The sequence below is a fragment of the Candoia aspera genome, chromosome 14 (assembly GCF_035149785.1).
Source record: "Candoia aspera isolate rCanAsp1 chromosome 14, rCanAsp1.hap2, whole genome shotgun sequence".
Classification (NCBI taxonomy): domain Eukaryota; kingdom Metazoa; phylum Chordata; class Lepidosauria; order Squamata; family Boidae; genus Candoia; species Candoia aspera.
Window position 1 is genome coordinate 5014410 of NC_086166.1, and position 24199 is coordinate 5038608.

The 24199-nt window shown below is 43.7% G+C and overlaps 2 protein-coding genes across 3 annotated transcripts in view; one reads left to right on the forward strand and one right to left on the reverse strand.

The window, feature by feature from the left end:
• The window catches only part of USP22 (ubiquitin specific peptidase 22), a 63607-nt gene extending 54087 nt beyond the window's left edge, over positions 1 to 9520 (forward strand). For both annotated transcript variants that reach the window (XM_063314797.1, XM_063314798.1), the window contains exons 10-14: positions 1895 to 2021; positions 4011 to 4102; positions 5104 to 5166; positions 6955 to 7104; positions 8885 to 9520. In XM_063314797.1, the coding sequence (XP_063170867.1) occupies positions 1895 to 2021; positions 4011 to 4102; positions 5104 to 5166; positions 6955 to 7104; positions 8885 to 8927 (475 nt within the window). In that variant the 3' untranslated portion in view covers positions 8928 to 9520. The remainder of the gene's footprint in view (positions 1 to 1894; positions 2022 to 4010; positions 4103 to 5103; positions 5167 to 6954; positions 7105 to 8884) is intronic.
• A 5905-nt stretch (positions 9521 to 15425) lies between these two features.
• TNFRSF13B (TNF receptor superfamily member 13B) lies at positions 15426 to 23461 on the reverse strand. The gene is made up of 5 exons (XM_063314615.1): positions 23378 to 23461; positions 18738 to 18881; positions 17681 to 17797; positions 16914 to 17141; positions 15426 to 15806 (listed from the first exon to the last, which is right to left on the reverse strand). The coding sequence occupies exons 2-5, from the start codon at positions 18841 to 18843 to the stop codon at positions 15562 to 15564; spliced, it is 696 nt and encodes a 231-aa protein (XP_063170685.1). The 5' UTR covers positions 18844 to 18881; positions 23378 to 23461; the 3' UTR covers positions 15426 to 15561.
• Between the last annotated feature and the right edge of the window lie 738 nt (positions 23462 to 24199).

Here is a 24199-nt window from a genome sequence, read left to right on the forward strand (position 1 = left end):
CCCTGAACGTGGAAATACTGGAGCCTTGAGCGAACAAGGGCAATAGAACTATGCCTCCTTCCTTCCTTCCTTCCTTCCTTCCTTCCTTCCTTCCTTCCTTCCTTCCTTCCTTCCTTCCTTCCTTCCTTCCTTCCTTCCTTCTCCATATAATAGGCTGAACAGCTCCACAGGGTTTAATTGTTACCTTAACACTAAAGTTACTAATACATGGTCAACAATTGCTTTCTAAGCAATCTTGCTGTATTTATCAAGCAGGAAATTTCAGAAGAGGTTACATGGGTAATCTTATTCTCTTGTTCCAAGTTAACCTTGGCCACACAGAGATTTTAGGAGGCAGTTTCTTCAGGTCAGAAGTAAATGATGGCTAATCTGGAGAAGGTGCTTTAGCTTTAGGCATATGCTATTCTGGTTCCAAGATTAAAAGAGAAATGAAGCAAGTATGAAGACCTTGTAGCTTCATCCACATATTTTTGGATTCCAACTCTCTTGAGCTCTAACCCATCCAACCAGCAGCCACCGTTGCTAAAAGGTAATAATTCCTTTAGAGGTTCCGTCTGCTTTCTGTAGAGACTTGAGGATTAGTTCTGTGTGGTCTTATCTCTCAGATTGTTGTAGAAGAAGGCCTGTTGCCGAATGATACTCTTGACGTATGGAGAAAGCTGGTGTGTGGAAGAACCTTCAGTGTTGGTCCTATGTACTGCCTCAAATTCAGATTTACTGTTTCAGTAAGAGAGGCCTGGATCCAAGCACTGCCCCAACAGTTCCAAGATTTATAAAGCCTTTTTTTAACCAATTAATCTCTGAGCGTGGGAAGGTAAGATTGGCAATTGTAAAAATGTGCATTTAGAGTTCAACCAAGATAAACTCCAGATGAAGATGAATAAAGCTTTGATGTTACTTGAGAAGTGACTACAAACCTAACTGAGAAAAATTCAGGTTAATAAAAGGTAATTCTTGCTTCTCTATAGGAAGAACCTCAACTAAGAGATTCAGATGGCCTCTGAAATCAAAGAGTCATTACCTGAGAGTTATAATCTCAAAAAATAAGCAAGAGAAATAGAGGATCTTGGTGGAGACCTGGTAGATGTGACATGGCTGAAGCTAGCCTGTGGTAAAAGGGCTATTCAATCAAAAATATGACTAATTTAGAATTATCAAGATTCTGATTTAATCACTACTGATCACTTGCAATTTCAAAAAACTGGTATAGTGTCTGCTCACGGCTAGACAAAATTCTAACTGTTGTACTAGGTGCATAGGTTGCAGAAAGCTCAAAGTGAGATTTTGAAAGTCCAGTTTACTTGCATCATCCATTGTCTCCTCTTCCGGAATATCTCCATACTCCAGACGTTTCGTTCACAGGGCTAGGATTTGGAAAGGTATCTTGTATTTTGGCTGTGTAAAAGAAAGCAGGATCAGCATTTAGCTTTTCCTCACAATTACCCCAACTGTGTGTGTTTAAGCAAAAGCAAAATACTGGCCAAGTCAACTAGTAGAAGCTTAAAATCCTGTTTTGTCTTGTCTGTGGTGGCCTCTTCTTCACATTAGCTATTTCGTGGTAGATTGGCAACTGAATCAGATCTGGATTTGTGTATATTTTTATCATATTTTCAGGTAAGCTTGGCTTTAAGAGCATTAGCATTGTGGGAAATGTCTAAAAAACCCATTTTAATAACAGTTTGTGTAGTTGTCTGTAATTTGTGTTTTCTTTTTATGCTTTTTAAAAGCAGTGAGGGTAATAGCAAAGGACTTGAAGTGAATAAAGCTCTGCCGAAGCTAGTATTCTAAATGTGTAGTAGTGACTCCAAAAGGTACTAAATGGACATTTAAAGTGAAATAGAAATGTGTTTTACTTACGCTGGTTATCCATTCTTTTTTAAAATACATTTTTCAGGTTTACAAGGCCAGAACATCTAGGAAGCAGTGCCAAAATCAAATGTAGTGGTTGCCACAGCTACCAGGAATCTACCAAACAGCTCACTATGAAGAAACTACCCATTGTGGCCTGTTTTCATCTCAAAGTGAGTTGCTGAGTGATGATGCCTGAAAGTGGAACTTCCTCCATAGACTGTCTATTTTAGACTTTGTGGATTTTATCTTAAATCTCACGGGTAGACCGAATCCCAGTCTTGAACCGAAAGTGTACGTTTGGGCTCCAAAACAGTCTTGAGAATCAGGAGCGTCCCTTGTGGCTGATACGCAATACATCTCTAGATTGACTAGATATTCCAGAGTTCAACACTGCAAATCCAGCTCTCTGCTGTTGCATGATCAGCAGAGCTGTACGTTGCTTGCTGTACTTAAAACTTTCAGCCTTGATTCAGTAACTGCCCACAGGAGTTAGAGAATACTAGAGCAGTTGAAAGGCAGAGCCTTTCCTGTAGTGGTCTTTGCTGTCAATCTGTTTGCCCTCCTCCAGTTGTGTGACTTGTGCAACATCCCAGCTGACCTGCACAATTGGATGTTCACGAGGATATCTGTTTAGTTTGTGCATGCTTTCAAATGCCTGCCACTATATGTTTTCAAAATGTTCTAAATATAACTATGACAGAGCCTTAACAGTCCTAGCTGCAGCATTTAAAAGGTTTTGCCGGTGTTACCAACTAGTGGTCCCAGAAGGTGCAAACTTCATTGAACTATTATAGAGTTGAGGTGCTTATGATTATAATCAGATTCCACAACAGAGAAATACGACTAGATAGTCAAGTCTGGTATATCCAAATGTCTGGTTTTCATAAAAGTGAATATAGAGAAGAATATTTTGGAAACAGGCAGCATTTGTACTGAATGTCAAAGGATGATCTCTTGCCATGAATCATCTTGTCATCCTGTCTGTTCAGAATTAAGATTTTAATATTTAATGCCTCAAAACAGCATTCAGATGCCAGTGAACTAATATTCTAGCAGCTGTAGTAATGGATAGGTCTGTAAGTTATTTATAGCTTAACTGTTATCAGAGTCATTATGAAGAGTGTATCTTTGGACAATGTTGGTAATGTAATACGGCAAACAAAATGTGGAAGGATATCTAGTCTGTGTAATTTCTTTTTTTATGCCAGGAAAATAGCCTGATCTGTTGCTAGGGAATTGTTACGGTTCTGAAAGCAGAGTATAATTACCTACAAAGGTAAATAGGACAGGGATTTTTAGAAATTGAGAGAATTGCTGCCTTTCAGAAGAAGAGTTCATTAATCTTTCTGCCACCTGTTCACATCCTTTTATAGCATTTCGTTCAGATGATGATGGAAGTATGGAGCTTATCACATGTCCCATTGTCTCAGAAATTAATCTTTTCCAGCCACTTGTGTCTTGGCAGCATGTGATACCTGGAATATTGTTTGTCTTTCTTTTTAAACCACGGCATACCTCAGTGGTAGCTTTGTACAAAGAAGGTTTCAGGTTGAATCCATGTCATTCCCAAATGAGGCTGGAAGAATTCCTGCCTAAAAGCCCTAGAATACCTGCAGAATCACCAGAGGTGAGACAGGCCACCTCTCTCCTGGACTGCGAAAAAGATTAAAGACCTGGTTTTGCCAGCAAGCTTGGAATGGGAGGGGGAACAGCCGCACCTGGGGATGGCTAGCGCCCTAGAGTGACTTCTGATGGTCTGACAAAGAACTCTTGCCCATCTCAATTCCATCACATTCTTTCTTTTATTGTATTTATAACTGTTCTGGTTTTAATTCCATTTTATTGTAAACCGCCCAGAGTTCCCTCCTTGGGAGGGAGATGGGTGGTGATAAAGCTTGATCGATCGATAAATAAATAAACAATTGTTTTTAATATATATATATATATATTTTTTTTCTTTTGGTACATACTGATCTCTTTTCCTTCTAAAAAAAAAGAAATCTTTTAGAAACCGTAGACAAATCGTATGAAGGACGCTCACTTCTGACACATTATTTGATTAATATAGTCCTACTTGTTTTTCTGCACCTGAGCTAGCCAATGAGATGCTGTTACATTGAGGAAATTAAAATCTTATCTTCTACCCATTTTTCATCTAGCGGTTTGAGCACTCAGCCAAACTGAGGCGGAAGATCACTACCTATGTCTCCTTTCCACTAGAGCTGGACATGACACCTTTCATGGCCTCTAGGTATGCACTGGAAACTGTTCTTGTGAGAAACCCATCCATGTCTTGGACAGAGTAATTGGCTAGTTCAGCTTGTAGGTGGGGACTAATTGCAACATGATCTGGTGTTGTTTTCAGTGGTTAAACTGACACATTGATTTCAAAATTGAAATTAAGCAGAAGTATCTTCAGTGAAAAGAGCCTGATTCAACATTTCTCTTTCCTTTAAGGTGCAGATTTCCTTAAAATGGTTTAAATGTACGCTTGCTTTAACTTTTAGTTTAACTAATTAATTTCTTCTGGTTTGATTGTTATGCCAAGAAGAAAAACAGCAAATTTATGCACTGACTGATCACTGTATAGATACAGGACACACATAAAAGGTGCCTATCCCTTTTTAAAACGTTAGGCTGTGGTAATAAAGGCAAGAAATCCCTTCCCTGAAAGTTTAACCAAAAGTTCTCCAGAATTCTCCAGCCAGCATGACCCTTGTAGGGAATGCTGCGACTTGAAATTCACCCATCAAGGAGGTGTCCAGGCTGGAAAAGTTGCAATGGGGGGGAAAGGACCTCTGGAGATAGGTTTAGGGAGGAGGAGATTTATCTTTCTCCTCTTTGGTGAAAGAGTTCTTGTGGGAAAGGGCCAAGAATCACTGCATACAGAGCACTGGGAATTCACCATGTCGATAGCCTTAGAAGTTCTTGCAGGGTAAAATACTCTCTTACACACATTCCAGGCACTTAAACTAGTAATTTAAGTGTCAAGTATCTACTGTATTGCGGCTTTGGTGTTTTGTTGGTTCTATTCACGCAAGAGTAAGTTATGTCAGTGTTGTGTCTTTACTTAAACCCTTGTTTCCCCTCTTCAGGAAACACTGAGGAAGTAAGTAAGAAGATCTCCTCAAACTTTACACTATCTTTTAAATATGTCTGTTAACTAAAGGGCGATTGATAACCTACTGTCTTTTTAAATGACACTGAATATGGTATTTTTTTTTGTTTTTGTTTTGTTTGTTTTCATTGTAGTAAAGAGAGCAGAATGAATGGGCAGTACCAGCAACCCGCAGATAGTCTAAACAGTGATAATAAGTAGGTGGCTTTGTCTTCTGTGCTTCTCTGTCTCAGATACGTTCCTTAAAACAGTATAAAAAGGTGCCTTGCAGAGTTCAGTAGCATGTTTTTTGAGCACATTGCATTCTAAACTAGCTCTGAAAAATGTGCCTAGGGGCGAAGTGCTCTTTTTGCCCAAACAGTGACTATTTCTGTTCCGTTCCTCTCCACCATCCCTGCCTGGCATCCCCCAGCTTCCTCCTATCTATTTCTAAGACTTAAGTAACACTGTACCTACTCCATTAACCTTACCTACTCACTGGTCCAATTGAAGCTGAATTGGTGGTAAAGTAAAACCCACCCAGACTCTGCAGAGTGGGCGGCGTACAGATTTGTGCAATAAATAAAATCTTAAAACACCGAAGTCTTGATAGCTTGGATTGGCCACCAGAGAATGCTATGCAAACCAGTAGGTTAAAGAGTTTGTTTGTTTGTTTGTTTTTTTGCAAAAGCGGCCTTGTGCTCTTTTTCCATGTTGCAGACTTTTACTGTTGTGTGGCTGTTTAGGGCATTGTATTGTTGATGTGTCTCAGCAGGTGGCAGCAGTTGAAGTCACCTTGTCTGGGCTGGGATGCTGAACAGAGTCTGGTCTGAGTAATGCTTGTTTTGGAGACTCACAGGGAATCCCACGGTTACAGGCTAGGCTGGGGAGGCAGAAGCTGGAGGAAGGCGATAGCAACCTGCATTCATTTTCTTGCCAAGAATGCTACATAAACGTTTCTGTGAAATCACCGGGAGTGAGCTTCCCTCAAAGGAGGTTTCAGTTCACTACTTATATGGGAAGTATTTGGTACAAAGGGTAGGAAGTTGTGTTGACTGCTGCTAGAAATTAGCATTGGCAGAAATCTCTTGCTAGCCATTGCAGAATCATAAAATAGCAGCCATAGGTAGCTTAAAAATACTAAAAGCGAAGTAAGAAATGGAGGGTTCTTCTTTTAAGAGTAAAATGTCAAGTTGGAAAGGACCATTTAGACTCTATAAGTCGACTCTCCTGCTCAGTGCAGGAATCTAGATTAAAGTAACACTGACAAACAGTCGTCCAGCCTCTGAATACAGGCACTGCTCCTTAGGAACAGGTTCCAATGTTGGGTTGCTTTTGTGGCTAAGAACTATATGACAAGAATGCAAAGCATATTCGGTGCTGATGGTCTGAAGGCTAATTTTTAAGCAAGGAGGCAGCTATAGGATGTGACACCCCGTAAATAAGCATTTTTACTGTAGCATCACCTTGGCCTTCTCTCTGAAGATCATTGGCTCAGATTGAGGAGGGCGAGCTAGATTTTTGAGGTCCAGGTCAAGCTCTGTGGACCTCTTGTCCCACCTGATAGCCTTGTCGGTATCTCTTCCATGCCAGGCATTAATTATGCTAGTGGCCAACAGCGCTTATTCTCTCAGGCACTTTAATCAATTAACAGGCAGATTTTGAACATATATGCTACTTAGAAACTTTTTAATTACTGTGGCTATTGCTTATACTGTTTTATTGTTTATATTCTGTATTTTTATTGCATTTTATTGTGCAATTTATTTTTGGATGTTTATTGTATTTTTTTAATGTGTTATGCATCACCCAAGAAAAACTGATTTGAAGGGTGACACATATAAACTGCGCTGATGTTTTCAGAAATACTAGATAATGACATGTGGAAGCTATACCTCTGATGTCCCAACTTATACATGTATTAGCAAAACAGTAATTATTGAAGGGGCTAAAGTTCTATTTTTTAAAAAATCAAGTTGATTTCTCTCTGCTTGTCACTCCAACAGGTATTCCTTGTTTGCAGTAGTTAATCACCAAGGAACCCTGGAGAGCGGGCATTATACCAGCTTTATTCGGCAACACAAAGACCAGTGGTTCAAATGTGACGATGCCATCATCACCAAGGCTAGCATTAAGGATGTACTAGACAGCGAAGGGTATGTCTTTCTTAAGCCACAAGAGGAAGGTGGCAGCCTCCCATTAAGCACGAAATGCCAGTTTTGCTCTTTACAATGTCAGTTAAATATAAAAGGTGACCAAAATAGAAGGAACGTGTGAAACAAAATTTTACCTTGATCTGGAGGATTATCATTGGCTGGTGACCAAGGTACAGAGATATCCCAAAGCCAGTGGTGATAATACGTAAAGAAAACGTCCTGTGTCTTCGGAGTGGCCCCAAAGAGGGAGATGGCACCTCACTCTAGACAAATGTTACACCATTGCACTCAGGTTGTGCCTAGAAAAGCTCAGTTCTGCAGCCTGCATAAATTATGCAGATGAGCTTTGCATGATTTCTTTTGGCCTGACTCAGCAGCTTTTGATGCTTTTCTGGTTTCTCGGGGTGGGAGGGACATAAAAATGTTACTCTGCTTTCTTATTTTGCTTCTGGGATTCTCACTGGCATTCTTTTTTGCAGCATTAGGAAAGGAAGCTTTTTGTTGGCTTTTTTTTTTTTTTTAACAAAATTGGAGAGCCTGTGAATTCCCAACTTTTGCTATCCTTGTGCAGAATTGTGTGGTATGTGCAGCACGGTGTAAAAGTGCCAGAGATGCACAGCCTGTATTTGTAATACTCACGGCATGGTTATATCAGGGAAGGCAGAGGAACACAAGGGTTTAACATCTAGAAATACTTTTGTTCTTGACGCCAAGAAGATGAAGCCAAGCAGTGCACGCTCACTTTTGAAAAGTGTATCTGGCATTTCCTCTTGTGCATAAGAATAAATGGACTGAAATCTGAATGGAAGTGGGGGAACCTGTCAGCCCATCAGGATTCTGTTTGGGGCCTGTATGACCGAGAGAATGGCGAAGGCTGGTTTCACTGAGGAACTGCAAAGCTAGAATCAACTAAGCATGGATTAAACAATGGCCAAGATTTTTTACCATACCACAAATGTCCTGTGTATACAGAAAAGTCAGTGTCACACCCAGTATTTCTAAGTAATGTCTATTATAAGTAGTTTTCTTCATCTGTACTTCCTGCATTTCATTTCCCTCTGATGTCTTCTTTAGTATTCTTACCCTCTGCTGCAAGCATGGAGGGAGGGAGAGCAGCCCCCCCCCCGAACCATAGGGAATGGGAGTGGGGTGATGCCCACAAACTGCTCACATTACAGAATGCTGTAATACTGTGACTAACATTTCAGATGTCTTAGAATTCTTTTGTTGTTAGAATGTATGTTATGGGCTTCTCTAAGGGGCAGGCAGCTTTATTCATTTGCCCTCCTAAAAGGGACCCTTCGTAGTTCTGTGTTCTAATTCAGGTTTTTTTTTTTCTTCAAGTGTACTTGGGGACGTTTGGGAATGGCTGAGGCAGGCCAGCAGGCTTCTAACACTGAAGCTCCTCGCTGAGATCAGAAGCCCCTTTCTACACAAGTCACCCCCCTGGGGAGCCCGGCACTGGCTGAACCTCTCCGTTCTTGCCGCTTTGAGATTGTTCATCGGGCCTTTGTGTGCCAGGCTGGACCAAAACCCTGTTTTTGCTGTCCAGCGCTGAGCAGCCCAGGCATATCCTCTGATGAGTCACTGGCTTTAAATTATTCAGAATGTCGCTGCGTGTCCAGGAGAGCTGGCAGACCCCTCCCTGAAGCCATTCCTGCCTTATTAAAAAGCCCACACCCTTCTGCTTTCAACAGGGCGGGGGGGGGGCAGAATATGTGTGGACAGGCGCACAGCGATCTTGGCATGACAACAAATCATTCTTCTCCCTGTTCCGTAGATACCTGCTGTTCTATCACAAGCAGTTCCTGGAATACGAGTAGCCTTACTCAGCAGCTGAAGAGACGAAGGAAAGGAAGCGAAACGAGTGGCCGCCTTCCGATAAGACACACAACCCTAACCCGAAACGAAAAGACACCCATTCGACACCTGGCCCCAAGCTGCGACAGGGTCTGCTTGCCGCTGGCTCACAGCCTGGAGGAGTAAAAAACGCACTCTCTTCATCGTGTATGCCGTCCTGTAAGGGCAGGAGAGGGGGAAACGCAAAAGAGGCTACCGTCAGTGACTTTGAGCGAAGACGTAGAATAGCGCAAAGGTTGCTCCGGATAGGGACCTGTGACAGGAGCAGGGGAGCCCATGCGCCGCAGCTTCTCCCGCCGTCCCTCCGAGACGCGTGTGGGAAGGCCGGGGGGTGCGCGCGCTCTCATCTCCACAAAGCATCTTCTCCATTGGTGCTTCAGCTCCAACTGACCAATCATACGACAGTTAATAATCAAAAACCCACGCCCATTTTTTTATGCCTACGGGTCTGAAAGCAGTGAAATGGAGGAGAGTCGGGACGATGCAACGAAATGGACTTTGCGAGTACCTTTTTATTTGTGAATTTTAGTTATTAAATAAATACAGTATGAAATTATTAGGCTGTTTTGTTTTTCGGGAAGCATCACGAGAGGCCGGATGGATGGGACCGGCGTGGCGGTACCGAGATGGCCTCTAGTCACGGCACAGGTAATTTCTGAGACTGTCCTGCAAGAGTCTTGGGACAGGTCAGGCTTCCGTTTGAGCCCCTTTTTGGTTTCCTATACATGGCTATTTTATTAATTTCTCACCCCGCCACCCCTATACATATACTTCTGTTCATCACTTTCCTCCCATAAGAATGAAATTCATAATTGCAACCATCAGTAAAATGAATGAATTGGCATGTTTATACTGTAAAAAGTAGTCTTGATTATTTATTGTGGTTGGGGGTGGGCGGGCGGAAGGATGTAAATAAGACCGATCTCCCTGGGCAGGGTTGTTGTTGGGTGGTGATTGTTTTCCCATCTTCCCTTTCCAAAGAAATATTGCTCTCGTGAGACACTTGGAATTGAAAAAAACTGCCATCTGCTAACCCTGGCGAATTTTTTTGAAATTAGTCCTCAACTACTGGACACCTCTTCATAAACAAAAGGCTTCCTACACACTCTGTGTTTATTGGTCTCTTCGCTCGCTCTCCGTATACAAAGCCTCCTGGCTTTGTCCCTTCCTCCTGGAAGCTGGGAGCATGCTTGCTTTTGTTTTTGTCAGAAATGCATTTATTTTCCCTTCTTCTCCCCCCTTACTGTCTAGACACTGGTAAAGCCCATATGGGCTGTATGTTTTATCAAGAGGCGGGGCCACATTTTATTTGTCAGTTAGGAAGAAAACGGCTTCTTTGCCTTGTAAAAACCCTTCAGGCTGCACGGCTTAAAATGTGTGCCCAACACCTACAGGCAGGTGGTTTTGTCACACCTCCTTTATCTGCGCAAAACAAGTTTACATTTCTGTGTGAAGGGACATGATTAAAAATGGCCCACCGATGGCTTGAACACCAGCTGGATGTCTGTCCCCTTAACAAAAGCTTCCTTTTGTAGTTTAAAAGACGTCCTCTGCTTTTAAAATAGCAGCGCCTCGTTTTTGCAAAGGCCCTTAAGTTGCAGAGGTCTCCTAGACTAGGCATTCTGGAGATGGCCCACCCAGCCCGGTATTTTTCCACCAGTTAGGAATAGAGAGAAAATACTGATTTTGAGGCAACTCATATTTATGGAATTTAAACCTTGCCAAAATATTGGTATAGTTACAGAGAGCTCGATGTAGGCTCACTGTGGGCTGTTAGAGGCTTTTAGGTGTCTGCCTGCTGTTCAAGACTGATCCTGTTTAAGGTAACGAGGGCATTTATTATATTGCTTTTCTAAAACCGTAAAAGTAAGATCAGAACTTAGTAGCAAGCATTGATAATACTTAACGTGGCCTTTTTCCAGCTGTGTTCTGAAGGCACCGTGGCCTGCTTGGAAAGCTTTTTGTGGTCAATGAGAAGATCCGAAATGGTGCTTGCTGAGTCTAATCCCACCCTGCAGGGATATCAGTAGACACATTTGGCAGAAGATGCACGTGCTCACAAGGGTGCCAGTAGATCCTAAAATCGTACCAGTCTTGAGTGTGTTCTGGATCATTCTCCAGAATCTGTCTGGTTCAGCAAGATTAATTTGAAACAAATATTTACATGCAGTGAACCAGCAATCACCTAACAGTTAGCAAATACAGCCACTTTAGAGCTGCAGATGAAGGAGCGGTCTTGAGTGCTGTGCTGTATCTCCCTGCTTCCTTTTAAATAATGTAGCAAGCACGCAATGGGAGGGGAGCTGGCCTTTTCTGCTTCTCGACAGCGACGCCAAACACTCTTTCTAAAATGGAGTTTTGGCGCCTCCTTGTGGCTGAGCTCTGGGTAATATGACAACGTTCTTTTTTCTCTGCCTTCAGTTTCCTTTTTACTGTTAGATGCCAGAGAGAGAGAGAATGAGAGAGAGACCCTTTTTCTTCCCAGTGTAGTTATAGCTGTTAACCCTTTTCCATTTTTCGGGACGAAGGACTCGATGGGTAAGTTTCCTTTCTGGAACAGATGCGAAAGAGCAGCCAAGATGTTAATTAAAAGGAAATTTCTGCGTATGAATAGATGGACGCAGATTTGGGACCCTTTGAGGCAGAGTGCTCCAAGTTACTAATGAGATTAAAACTCAGATCCCATAACTGTTGTGTGTAGTATATTGGCCTAAAGCTGAAACATGTTTGTGCACATTGCAATTCCAGAATTTGATATCCAAAGGGCATAGCTGTTTACAAACGATGTTTGTATGTATCTGTTCTGCTTTTTGTAATTTTAGTCTTAGAATAAGTTTATTTTGGGCAGGCACCTTTCTCTGTATAATGCTAGAAATGGTCACTGTTACTATTCCTTTGGGGGGGGGTCATCCAATTTTTTAATCCCGCCTTTATTATTTTTATAAATACCTCAAGGTGGCGGACATACCTAACACTCCTTCCTCCTCCTCTTTTCCCCAGAACAACAACCCTGTGAGGTGGGTTGGGCTGAGAGAAAGCGACTGGCCCGAGGTCACCCAGCCGGCTTTCAGGCCTCAGGCGGAACTGGAACTCACAGACTCCTGGTTCCTAGCCTGGAGCCTTAACCACTAGGCCAAATTGCTTTCTGATGCTTTTTTTTCCCAATTTGCTGTTGAAACTTCAGCTTGCAGTTGTTTTGAGACAAGCAAAGCAGTTATTCTCTGGGTGGCACACAAAGGACGTCCATATATCTATAAACGTAACACGGAGGAGGAGCAGTAGTCAACTGATCATACTGTTGAGGTAGCCAAAAATCCAAAACTTGCATTTTTCCTTCGTAGGCCTATCTGGTTCACTTTAAAGGCCTTTGCTGGCATGTTGCCTCTTTCTTTGTATGGATTCCAGTGGTTCTAATTTTGCTTTTCAATGTAAAAGGGGAAATTGGATTTGTGCTTCACCAACCCTCCTCTTCCCTTGCAAGTTACCATTATTGGAAAGCAATTCCAGAACTGGAGCTTGGAGAATTCTGGCTGGGCTGCATCCTGGTGATCTTTTCCCTCTCTGCTGTCACAGAAGTGCTGAAGAAGGAAATTTGCTCACACGCATGGGCAGTGCGTGTGCTCTGGTTGCTTGGTAACCAGAGGGAGGCCTGCCTGCTGGTGAGTGGTGGACTCTGAATTAAGTAGCATCTTGATCATTTTGATGTTATTTGCTGTCAGAGGGATGCTGGGTATCTCTCATTTTCACCAGTAACCAACATTTAGTTATTAATCTGAGTATGTCAGCCAAAGACATATAGTTGGTTGTAACTGGGCTGTGGTCGGCCATAACCGTAAGAAGACCCCATTTATATAATCTATTTTCTGTATTTTTTAAAAGCGCTTTGTGTACTTTGGCTGAGAGCCAAGCTGTACCTAAAATGGGGCTGTGAGATGTCTTTTTTTTCCCAGTGGTGGTTCTCCCATCCCAGCCTAGGTCGGGCAAGGTCCTTCTAAAAGCCTGAGACCCCAAATAGAGAACCTTGGGGATGCTAGAATTATTTGACCTTTTCTCAGCTATAGATCACCTCAGATCTGCTTTTCATCCTTCATGGAAAAAAGAGAAATTCTGCCTTGATGGGAAGCAAGACGGGGAGGTGTTTTTGAAAGGGAAGCTGGGTAGCAGACACATTGTTAAGCCACCTCTTTGGTCGTTTTTCTGTTCAAGACGGAGGAGAGGAGGGAAAGAAATCCTGCAGCTCCCTGTAATATGTGGCTTAGCTGTCAGCTATCATTACACTCTCGTGAACGGCCTTTTCCCCTGAAAAAGGGAGTGAGAAGGAGCAAGGCACACTTAACCCTTCTGTACCTACTGCTTGTCAGCTTCAGGTCATCAAGACCGTTTTCCTGACTGCTGCGCCAAATAAGTGAATGGAAGCTCCAAATATGAACAGAGAATAAATACTTTCTTTTCTTTGAATCGCCTTTTCCCAGAGCGTTTTTTGAGACCCCCCAAAGGCATAAAATAACTGCGTTCAAGCTGTAACTTTGTGACTGCTCTCTACCATCCCTCAAACAGTAACAGAGGTTAGGCCTTTGTGGCAATTCATAGCTCTGTATGCCCAAAAGCGTGTTAAAGTTGGAGGAAGAACTGGGCAGTAGAGACGGACCCACTTCCCTGGAGATCTTCCTCTGAAAGTTTTAGTGAGAATCCCAGGAAAGGAGATAAGAGCATAGTGAACATTTCTGTGACTGAGAGAGCAGAGTTCTGATCCACTTTGGGGATGGTAAAAATCCCAGAGTTTAGCTGTGGTGAGAATTTTGTGTAGTGCAACTGACAAAGGCATTTCATTGTGCTTGTCCTGAGAAAGAGAAGTGCGACCTGCAGATAGCAAAGTGTCTTGCATTTGCTAAACGCCCAGCACTTAAGTTTCTGCTTGAAAGCAATGTGACACGGACCATTTCTACTGAACTCAATGCCTTATCCCCAGATGATGCAAAGTTCCCTTCCTTCCACTACTTTCTGCTTTCCCCTTGAACCTTGGCTTATCCTGAACTTGGTCTGGACTTGCCTTTCTAACTTCAACTGTGTGTGCCAGTTTATCACCTCATACTGTTAACTCTTCAAAGCCTTGGGGCTGGGACCCACAGAGACCACTCCTGTGGATGAGCTGTGGTGGCAGTGACTGGTGCCTTGATGGTTTAATAGAAAGTCCAAATAGACTGAGGAGATAAATGTCATGTGGTTAACATGGACTCGCCCTGTTTAGAAGCCCTATGCTCCAATCAGTGGTTCTGTAACAAACCACAATAGGATCAAAACCACAACCTGCATGTGATGATGTCGCCACATATACGTCACCACGTATGTCCCAAATGTGCAGGTACCAGTGTTCACATCGTGTTGTCATGCACGTGCCAGCATTGGCTCCCCTTGTCTCCCCCTGTGGGTCCAGTTGTGGGTTTCCTAGAAGCATCTGGTTCACCATTTGGGAAACTTGCCAGCAGGCAGGCCAAAAGCTTTTTACTTCCTGCATCACAAAAAAAGGACCCACCCAATCCCACTTAAAAAAAGGCCTTTGCCACTGTCCTACCCACCAATAGGTTGCCGCTGCTCAACTCCCTTGGCACCAGCTCACGGTCTACTTAAAAAAGGCAGCAGAAGAGGCTCCTCAGGACCTCCCTATGAGCAGGGCTCAGCCCAGAGCACGCGGTCTCTGCATTTCTTCACTGGTCAGGCTCTGTCTCCCCCACAGCTGTGTCTGCCATGATCGGTGTCCAGTGAGGATGACCAGCAGGGCACCGTTTCTGCCAGGATAGCTCAGAAGGACAGGGGTGACTATGGAGGGCTGTCCAAGCAATGGCTTGTTACGCACCTGCCCAACACTTCCTTTCGCTACCCTCATCATGTTTTAGAACTGTGTGCTTGAACCTTTGAGTTCACGTTTTGGCTTTGTTTTGGTTTTCAGCGTGTGGACCCATGAGCCCAATGCATGTTGCAGAAAAGTAACTTTATTACTTTCAAATCCTATTCCCTAGAAATGTGGGACATTCCATTCAAGTGCTCTCGTGCTGGTTCCGCTGAACAGATGGGGCTTCCAAGGATCCTTGCTGTCTTCACTCCTTTGAAGGGGGGACACAAACCGGGTTTACTTCTGGGGTTCCCCCCTTCATTGGTTCAGCGTGAATAGAAACTAGCCCTTCTCAGGCCAGTGAAAACATTAGTGGAAGCCCCTGGTGTATAAACAAACACAAGGCCTCCACGCGCTTTCAAATATTTTGAACATAGCCAACGCCAAAGTCCAAAAACATTTGGAGGCCGCTAGGTGGCCTTTCCTGGACTGGACTATGGAAATGATGTCTTTGAAGTGCTAGCTCTCTACTGGCAAGGAATTCTTTTCAGGGAGGAGGAGGAAGACCTCCCTGCAAACTGAAATGGCAATAGAAGGCAATTAACCACCAGATGCTTCTGATGGTTTAAAGTAAGATCTATTCCTGTTAGCGTAGGACAGTATGTCCCCTTGTGCCTAGGGGAAGGACCTCAACAATTCAAGCAGCTTTCTTACGGAGAGGGGGGTCGGGGAGGGTCATGCTCCTGTAGTATCCCACCATGCATTGCTTAGCTCATCTGCATCTTTTCTTGGGAGGGAGAACATATAATTTGGAAATGGCAGTCTTCAGAGGTAGGAATAGTTCCTGCAGCAGCATCAGCCAGCATCCCCAGCTGATACGTCCTAGGGCACGCTCGGGTTTCCTGGACGGCCGGGCTCACTTCGGGAAAGCAGAAGCCGCACGTTTCCACGGGCTCTGGAGTTTGGCTGCCCCTGGACTCGCTTCCGAGACTTCCCGCTTCCATGAGACGATCTGAAAAATGACTCTGTGTGTTTTAGGGGGCGGGGGGAGCCAACAGTATCATGACTGAATGCATAAAGACAATCCCATTTGGGGTGTATTTATATTGGCTGTATACCAGTTTGTGTGCCAGCTTAACCATTAATAGCTTTCTCTTGGAAATCTGGGTCGTCGGACTCTAACTCAGGGTTTCTCCACCAGGGTTCCGTGGCACTCTTGGGTTCTGCAAGAGGTCACTAGGGGTTCCCTGGGAGATGACGGTTTATTTAAAAAATTATTTCAGATTTGGGCAAGTTCATATTAAAGAGGTAAGTTTCATTCTTTAGTTTAAGAACACTGTGAATGCATATAGACAGGCCTACATGTGAAATGAATATAATAATTTTGTAACCTCTGGCCTATCTTTGAGCCTGAGTGTACAGGGTTCCCCGAGGCCTGAAAAATATTTCAAGGGTTCCTCCGGGGTCAAAAATTTGAGAAAGGCTGCTCTATCCTCCATGAAGTTGGAGCTTAACAAGCCTTAGCAGAGTGGAAAGAATTTTATTTTATTTTATTTTTAATTCTAAGAAGAGGGATTCATCTCTCTTTGTATGAAGTATCCTCTTGGTTCAGATGTAGCAGAGGCTTTAGCCTTAGAAATGCTTAGAAAACATGTTTTCCCTCTTTTGAACACATCCACAAAACCATTTTCATCAAAGAGTTCTGCAGAAGAGACTTCCTGTCCAGTTAAATAGCGTTTTGATTGACAGTGGCCTTTACAGGAGGCCCAGGAAATATCCTACCAATATTAGCACAGGTATCATGAGCTTTAGAGGCAGAGCAGAAAACCCAGTTGGATCATCTGGTGCCGTGGCTCATGGATTGAACCACCTCTGCTCTGAAAACCCAGAAGCAGAAATAGGAGTTTAAAAGTATCTTCCTACTCACATCCCTTTATGATAAAACTTATATTCCAGTGTAACTGGAAGGCACCTCATTGGGGAAACTGGTATAGACCCGGCCTGATCTAATGCTGGGCTGTGTGTACGAAACCCATGCTAAAAAAGGGTCTGGGAGTGTGTGTGGACCCACAAGGAATGCTGCTGCTTGAACTGGAATAAAATTGGAAAAAGTGTTTACCTTTTGGTGGATCTCCCTTTTTATGGCAAGCCGCTGGGCTGGCTCCACAGGACATCTCCTCCCCCTTTTTTCGAAAGTAAACCCAAGTCAAGAGCAGGCAAAAGAGCAGAATGCAGAGCGAGAATCCCAGGACCATGTAGACTACCATCTGTTGGTCGTGTGTGGCGTCCAGCTTGCGCTGAAGAGGCTGGAGAGCAGCTGGTGTTGGTAAAGAGGTTGCAAGGCTCTCTGAAAGTCAGAAGGAGTGGAGGGAGAGAGAGGGGGCTGTTAATAAATGTTTACCCCATGGCCTGGCCTCCTTTTGTGCCAATTCTGTTGTGTGGCCTCTGGATTTTATCTTTGGATGCAAACGGAACAGACCTATGCAGATCTAGGGGACTATGTTAGACCCTGCACTGCCTACCAAAGTGAAGGTTGGTGAGGGCAAATTTGTATTTGATGCCCACCACTAACCAGGAATTTCATGTGACCGACTGAACAACTTGGCAAAGGTGAAAAAAGTCGCTGTCAGTTGAGGTATGAGAGAGCCCTCCTTGGGAAACGCAAAGGATTTGCCTTTAGGAGGTGACTAATGTTGCACCCCTGCCCCATTTTTCAGTCCCAGAGCCACCTTTGTGACCTAATCTGCATATTGTGGAGGGTAATGTAGCTAACAGGGACATGGGAAAGGTCTCTGTGTGCCTTGTGTCTTGGGGTGGAAAACACAAGGCAGAAAATTGAACCCTCCAGATCAGCTGGCAGTTATGGGACTCATCTTCAGCTCTTACTTCTGCAGAATGGCACGCAGTCTGTGGGGTGTTGTCCACAGATGCTGGAGCATTTGATGCATTCTCTCAGGAGCTTGTCGTAGTAAGAGCCCTCTTGCTTGCTGCACTCTAAGGAGCCTAAGAAGAAGGAGAAAAGCAGGGTTTGTGTATGGAGTCAGCATGTCTTTCTTCTCCACCCACAGAAGAACCATCCAGTCTTTGGCTGGCCTACTCTTCATTGGCTATCAAATCATGTAGCCATGGAAACAGCAGCACCCTTGAGGTGGCCAACGTTGGAAGAGGGATGTGGCCCCCTCCTTTCCATCTACTGCATCTTTGAGAATCTGGGTTGCCGGGGTAGTAGAACATTTTCCACCCATTTCCAGCTTTTGGGGCAGCCTGCATCTGTCAAGTAGGCTCTTGAGCCTGGCAATGTAATGAGTAGTAAAAGTACTTTAGAGGATGAAAGCCAATTCATGAAATAGTTTGGTAATCAGGGCTGTAACATAGCCCTTTGGTTATTTGGATTTCCAGTGACCCACTTTCTGCAGACTTGAGAAGGAAATAACTCTGGTACCAGCAGAGGTCCATCTCATATATTGTAGGTCCCCTGTCATTGCTATCTTGCTAAGTGTCCCCAGTCATCCAAGACTTCTAAAGCAGAGGAGGTCCTCCATGGATTGCTGAACATCAGTGCTGATCACCCTTAAGTCAGCATGGCTAATGGTGCGTGATGCTGGGAGTTGGGTTTTAACGACATCTAACCAGCCATGAGCCAACCATCCCTGTTCTAAGGACTTGGACAGCCAGTTACCGTTAGCTTAGATCAGCCTCCTTGTATCTTCCAAAGACATCTGGAGGTCAATGGGTTGAGGAAGGCATCGCAGCAAAGCAGTGAGTGATATTGTCCTCTCACTGGGGCTGGACAACCACATCTGCAGCACTTTTACTGCTGCTGGAAGAGCAAGTATCTTCAAGTTCTAACATGACTCGTAAACTGCTTTGGAGGGCCAACGTGGCTGAAAAAAGGGAATGCAGTTATTTCAGTGGAATGTCATAAAACATTTCAGATGCTTACTGCAGACATCGGCGCATCCCTTGAGTTTGAGTGGCTGGCAAGCAAACTTGCAGGACACACAGTTCCCCAGAAGCCCATCCCAGTACTGTTCCTTCGAACACTGCATGATCTGTTGAAAATGCACGTCTTAATCCAGGGAGATCTCTAAAAACATTAAAAAAAAAAGTTGCAGGGAGAGAAGTCTCATAGAGTTTGCTACGTCATAATATGATTTCTTTTTTACAATGCAGTGTTCTGTGTGTCCAGTCCTTGTGGTGCATGACTAATGTGTATTCAATAAACCACAGCTAAACAAATGGTGGCTTAGAGTGTCATGTTTATGCTCCAAGGCGGAGAAATTTAAGGTCGATGAACATGGGAAACATGGAAGATCATGGGTAGAACCTGACTGTGCACAGGAGTCTGGTTCATACATCACTCCAAGGCATGGCTTGTTTTAACCAGTCATAGTGGCCCGGTTCATCCACAACGCGAAGCCGTACACCATGGTTTGAAAACCGTAATGGCTGACTTTCATATAATGACTCAACAAACTTACACCACAAATTAAGCAGAAGCAAAAGTACATGTTGCACAATGCGCATGCCCACCATGTTTGCATTTTCTGCAAGGAGCTTTATTTTCTTGGGATATCAGCTGCTGGTGCGTGCAAATAAGGGGAGCTGCACTGGCCATTAGACAATCAAACTGCACGGACAGGCCGTACGAAGACCCACGGAGGTATCTTAAAAAGCTTGCCGCCTTTTCGGCATGCTAATGTGCAGGAGATGGAGGGAGGTCGAACAGCCCAACGTTTTGCAGGGTTTAGACCTAATTGGAAGATGGATATTGCAGGCTGAATGCAGCAATTGCCTGCAGAAATCTCAGCGGACTGCCCCCTCCCATAATTTCTAGAAACGCAAATCTTTCTGCAACTCAGATGGGTCCCTTCTTTGGGCAAAATGCCCAGGTTACTGGCTAGGAAGTATAACTGCAGATAAAGATTCTTTAGGTGATGTGCTAAACATAAACAAGTCTGTGAATGCCATGCGGTAGCTGGAGGGAATCCAAGCTTCTAAAAGCAGACACCTTGTATACCAGAGAAGGAGCAATTCTAACCTCCTTTTCCTGCCCATTTATTTGATTAAAACTCCTCTTCCCCATTCCCCTCAACATGCCTTGCTTCACTTCCACAAAGGAAAGATTATTCTTCTGCAGATCATTCCTTTCCAGGGAAGAAAAACATTTGGTTACAGGCAATCGGGAGGGGTGGGAGGGAGAGAGCAGAAGGAAAAGGGTTAAAGTCCACCTCCCCACCCAGTCCTGTTCTAAGCTGGAGGACACCTGCAGCTGCGTTGTAGGTCAAAAGAAAACACCAGGTGGAAAAACACTTGTGGAAAGTTGAGTTTCGGGAGAGGCTAGAAAATGCATTATTTGGCCTGTTGGGAGGTTGAACTGAGGTTATTTGCATTTGTTGAAGAGTTTTCCTGGAGGCATCTGACCCATCATTGTGAGAAAAAAAAAAGAATATTGGACTAAATGGGTCTGTTCATAGGAACCATGAAGACCATTTTTCATTCCTTAGCGATTCTTTTTATATCAATCTGCAGGGCTAATTCGTGGAATCCCTTAAGTGGAAAGGAAGGGGACAGGACCTGCTCCAGAGGCACCTACAACTTCTAAAAGAGAAAGACTGAAACAAGAGATAAAAAATGGAAAAGATGTGCAAATGCGTTATTTATTAATTTGTTTTTTAAAAAGAGGTCACTCTCTTTAAAATAATAATAAAAATAAAAATCTGCTGCAGTTGTCAAATCTGACCACTTGAAAGCATGTGATATTTTGGCATTCCTCCATGAGTTCCAATCCAGTGATTGGTTTATTTCTTTATTTCAGCAACCTGAGTTGGTGCAAAATGGTGCCGAGACAAGGTTGCCAATCCCGGCCTTAAAACCCTCACTCTTAATGGGCTTTCAAAGTTATGTATGAATGAGGGCAATCTTCCACAGCAACTCGAAAGCTTTAGAGCTTGCTGGTTGTTGAATTATTTCATTTTATTTCAAGACGCAAGGTGTAAGCTACAAATGTCAGCCATATAAAACTGACAAAGGAAACCCCATTTAAAATCATTGGACAACCGGGCAGGTTGAATTTATTTGGAAGCTTTTTTGGACTACCTAACTCAGGCAAAGCAATTCTTGGGGGCATGCAAGAAGTCATCAATTAAAATAAAAAATAGGACGGGCAATCAGGTCATCAACTGGAAACGCTGCTCATCCTGACTCAAACTCCTGGGGAATTTTCAGGCCTGTAAACTGTTACTAGCTCACTCTCAATTCTGAAACCCAAAGTTGAAGAACAGCCAATGGCCTCTTTTTTGGATTTATTTCAAAAGTTGTTGCCCTGCAAACTGGCTAGTGGGGGCCAAACCCTTTGTGAGTAAATGAAAACGGAAGACTTTTTTTTTAAAGGGGGGGGGAAATACCCCAAGTCTCTCTCTCATTACTGTGATGGTGGAAATTCTTAGGGCTTTGGAATTCGCACGCTTCCATTTCAGAAGCCCAAGTGAATTTCCCACATCCATTTTGTTTTCTTAAGCGACCCTTGTAATCTGTTTCTTGGTTTCCTGCCTGACAATTCTCTGCCTTTCAAATGCCCTTGAGGGTTCATTTATCATCCTCCATTTGCAGGCTAAGAAAGTGCAAGAAGACAATTGATCGTGTGTGTGTGTGTGTGTGTGTGTGTGTGTGTGACATTTTAAGAGAGAAGGATTTTCTCTGAATATTCTACCAAAAGAAGGCAAAGCTTCTCAGTGGCATGGAGAACCAGCAAGAAAGGTCTTGAAGAGAACCTGAAAAATGTGGGCTTGACTAAGTCATCTGAAGATGGAGCCCGGAGGAAACAATTCTTTACCTTATTTCTGGGGAGGGGAAAATGTAACTAGTTTTTTCCACAAGAAGGAGAAAGTTTTCAACCGTGGCTCAAAGTAAGAATGGCACCAGCAGATTTTTTTAAGTAAAAATCTGCAGTTTCCCTCTTTCTGCCCCACCCCCCAGGTGTAGGTCTTATGAGATCTCATCTTAATTTCAAAAGAAATGTTGATGAAGCTCAGTAGGGTAGACAAAGGAAGCAATGGATAAGAAAAGAAGTATTTATGTCATTCAGCCAAAGTGATTGAAAACCACTGGTGTACTGGATATCTCAGTGAGCATCTCTAACTACTTAGCTGTCCCGAGAAAATATTCCAGTTGCTTGTACCATTGGGTTGACCCTGCTTGGACCTAAAATAGTGTTTCCCAACCTGGGACACTTCCAGATGTGTGGACTTCAATTCAGATTTCTCAGTAATGGCCATGGCTGACTGGAGAATTCTGGGAGTAGAAGCCTGCACATCTGGGAGAGAACCAGATTGGGAAAAACTGAACTAGATCATGGGAGACTATGGTTGAGCTTAGTTCAGCATCTTCTAAAACCTGATTCACAAGGTCTCTATTCTTGCTCTGGCTGGCTGTTCATGACACATGCTGATGGTAACCAATTCCTATTCTTTGGGTGCTTTCCTTTGGGGGGTTGCAGTTGAGCCCAGTGGGATCAGGCAACCAAATGAGGACAGTAAAGAATAGATGATCTCACTCACTCACTCACTGAGATTTCCAATGGTCACGAGACTCTAAGTGCTGCTGGTCTCCCTCTTCCTGCTCAAAACCTGGATGTGTTGTGTTTATTTGTGGGACAGCCTCTCCCTGAAGGTATCAGACCATCCCACCATGCTAGATAAAATGGGCACACTCCAGATCCCTTCCCTGAAGGGTTGCCATCTAGTGGGACCTAGGAGGTACGCCTTCTCTGTAACTGACCCTGTCCAACGAACAGCCTCCCCTCTGAGATCCAGAGGGCCTCCACCCTTTTAGCCTTCTGGAAGGCCATGAAGACTTGGCTCTTCCCCCAAACGTTGGACTATGGTGAGAATGAAGCCCAGCAAATGTATGGATGGAATGTTGTTAGGCTGCCATGAGGTCCCTTTTTTATTTTAGTGTATTATTGTTTTATGTTTATATTTTACTGTTGCTGTGAGCTGCCCAGGGTTATTATATATAGGATAGGCAGCCATATAAGTCTTCTAAATGAATAAATGACACCAATGTAAAATAGAGCCAAGTCAGAAGTGCTGCATCCAACCCACAGCAATGATCTAAGGCACTGCTTAGATCGCTCAGCTCAACTCAACTCAACTCAACTCAACTCAATCCATGGATCTGGACAACTCTCCGAAGTTCAAAACTTGCTCCAAGCTCTGGGCCTGGCAAGCCAAGCCCAGCATAATATCATCTAGTGTTGCTACCATTCCAAGTGTCACCACTGTCTAGAAAACAATTTGACCAGCGGGAATGGCTGCATTCCAGAAAGGGAGCGTGTGGGCCCCAGAGAAAAACTCAATGTGGCTATATTTCATTTGCCCTTAAATTGAATTGAAATACAAGGACTGCAATTATTCTCCATATATCTAATAATGTTCCCCTTTTGTCATATTTAAAATTACAATTTGGTAGCAACTTTCGTAGGCCACCTGGGGCTGGACCCAAGGCTTCTGGAGGCCACAAGCAATTCTGGAGTGTCAAGTGATGCCCTTTTGACTTAAAAGAAAACAGAAATTTACTCACACTTTTCTCCCTGCTGCTGGACTGAGTGGAACTTCTCCTTGCTGATGGTCATCTCCTTTATGTCATCTCCTTTGTGTCTCTGATCCTTACTTGTGGGGTTTATTATGAGTATGTAATTTGATTAGAGTCTCTGTGTGTGTTTCCTGGGGATTTCCCCTCACATCCTTTAGATGCAAACCAACTCAACAATATCTGAACCAGAAGGGAGGTCCTTTTCTGAGTTTCCCCCCCAAGGGAACATCAGAAACTCCACTTCACTCATTTTTTGCCTCTCTTTCTCAAGAAAAGGTTATTTGGTCTGCTTTGTAAATGCCAGTAGGATTTGTGTGTGGAGGTTGCCAGTCCAAACCTACCCAGAACTTTGAGAATGAGAAAGGAAGTTCTTCCAGGGGTGGGTCTTTTACAGTTACTCCCTTGTTTTCCCAGTGTTGTTTTTCTTGAGAGATTAGACTACCCTGGAAGATAAGTAATCACTGCCTTCAAGACCAACTTGTTAGTTCTTCAACCACGGTAGTGGCGTTGATGCTACAGGAGGCAATCTCTCTTGCTCCCAACCCAAAGATTCTAATATCATGTTGGCTCCCTCTGCATCTTCCAGATAGGGCCAGAAAATTTTAGGTGGTTGCTTCTGGCCACAGGGACTACTCGGTAGTAGCAGCAAGGGAATTGGTGTGCCATTTTTATTTTTCCCAGCCCCTAGTGTGATGCAATCTCAGGGTCCCTCTAGAAAATTAAAGGACAGCTAGAACCACCCTCAAGTCTAGGGGCCCTTGAGATGATCGGGAAAGTTACATTCTGGTGCCAGATCTAATCTATAGCATT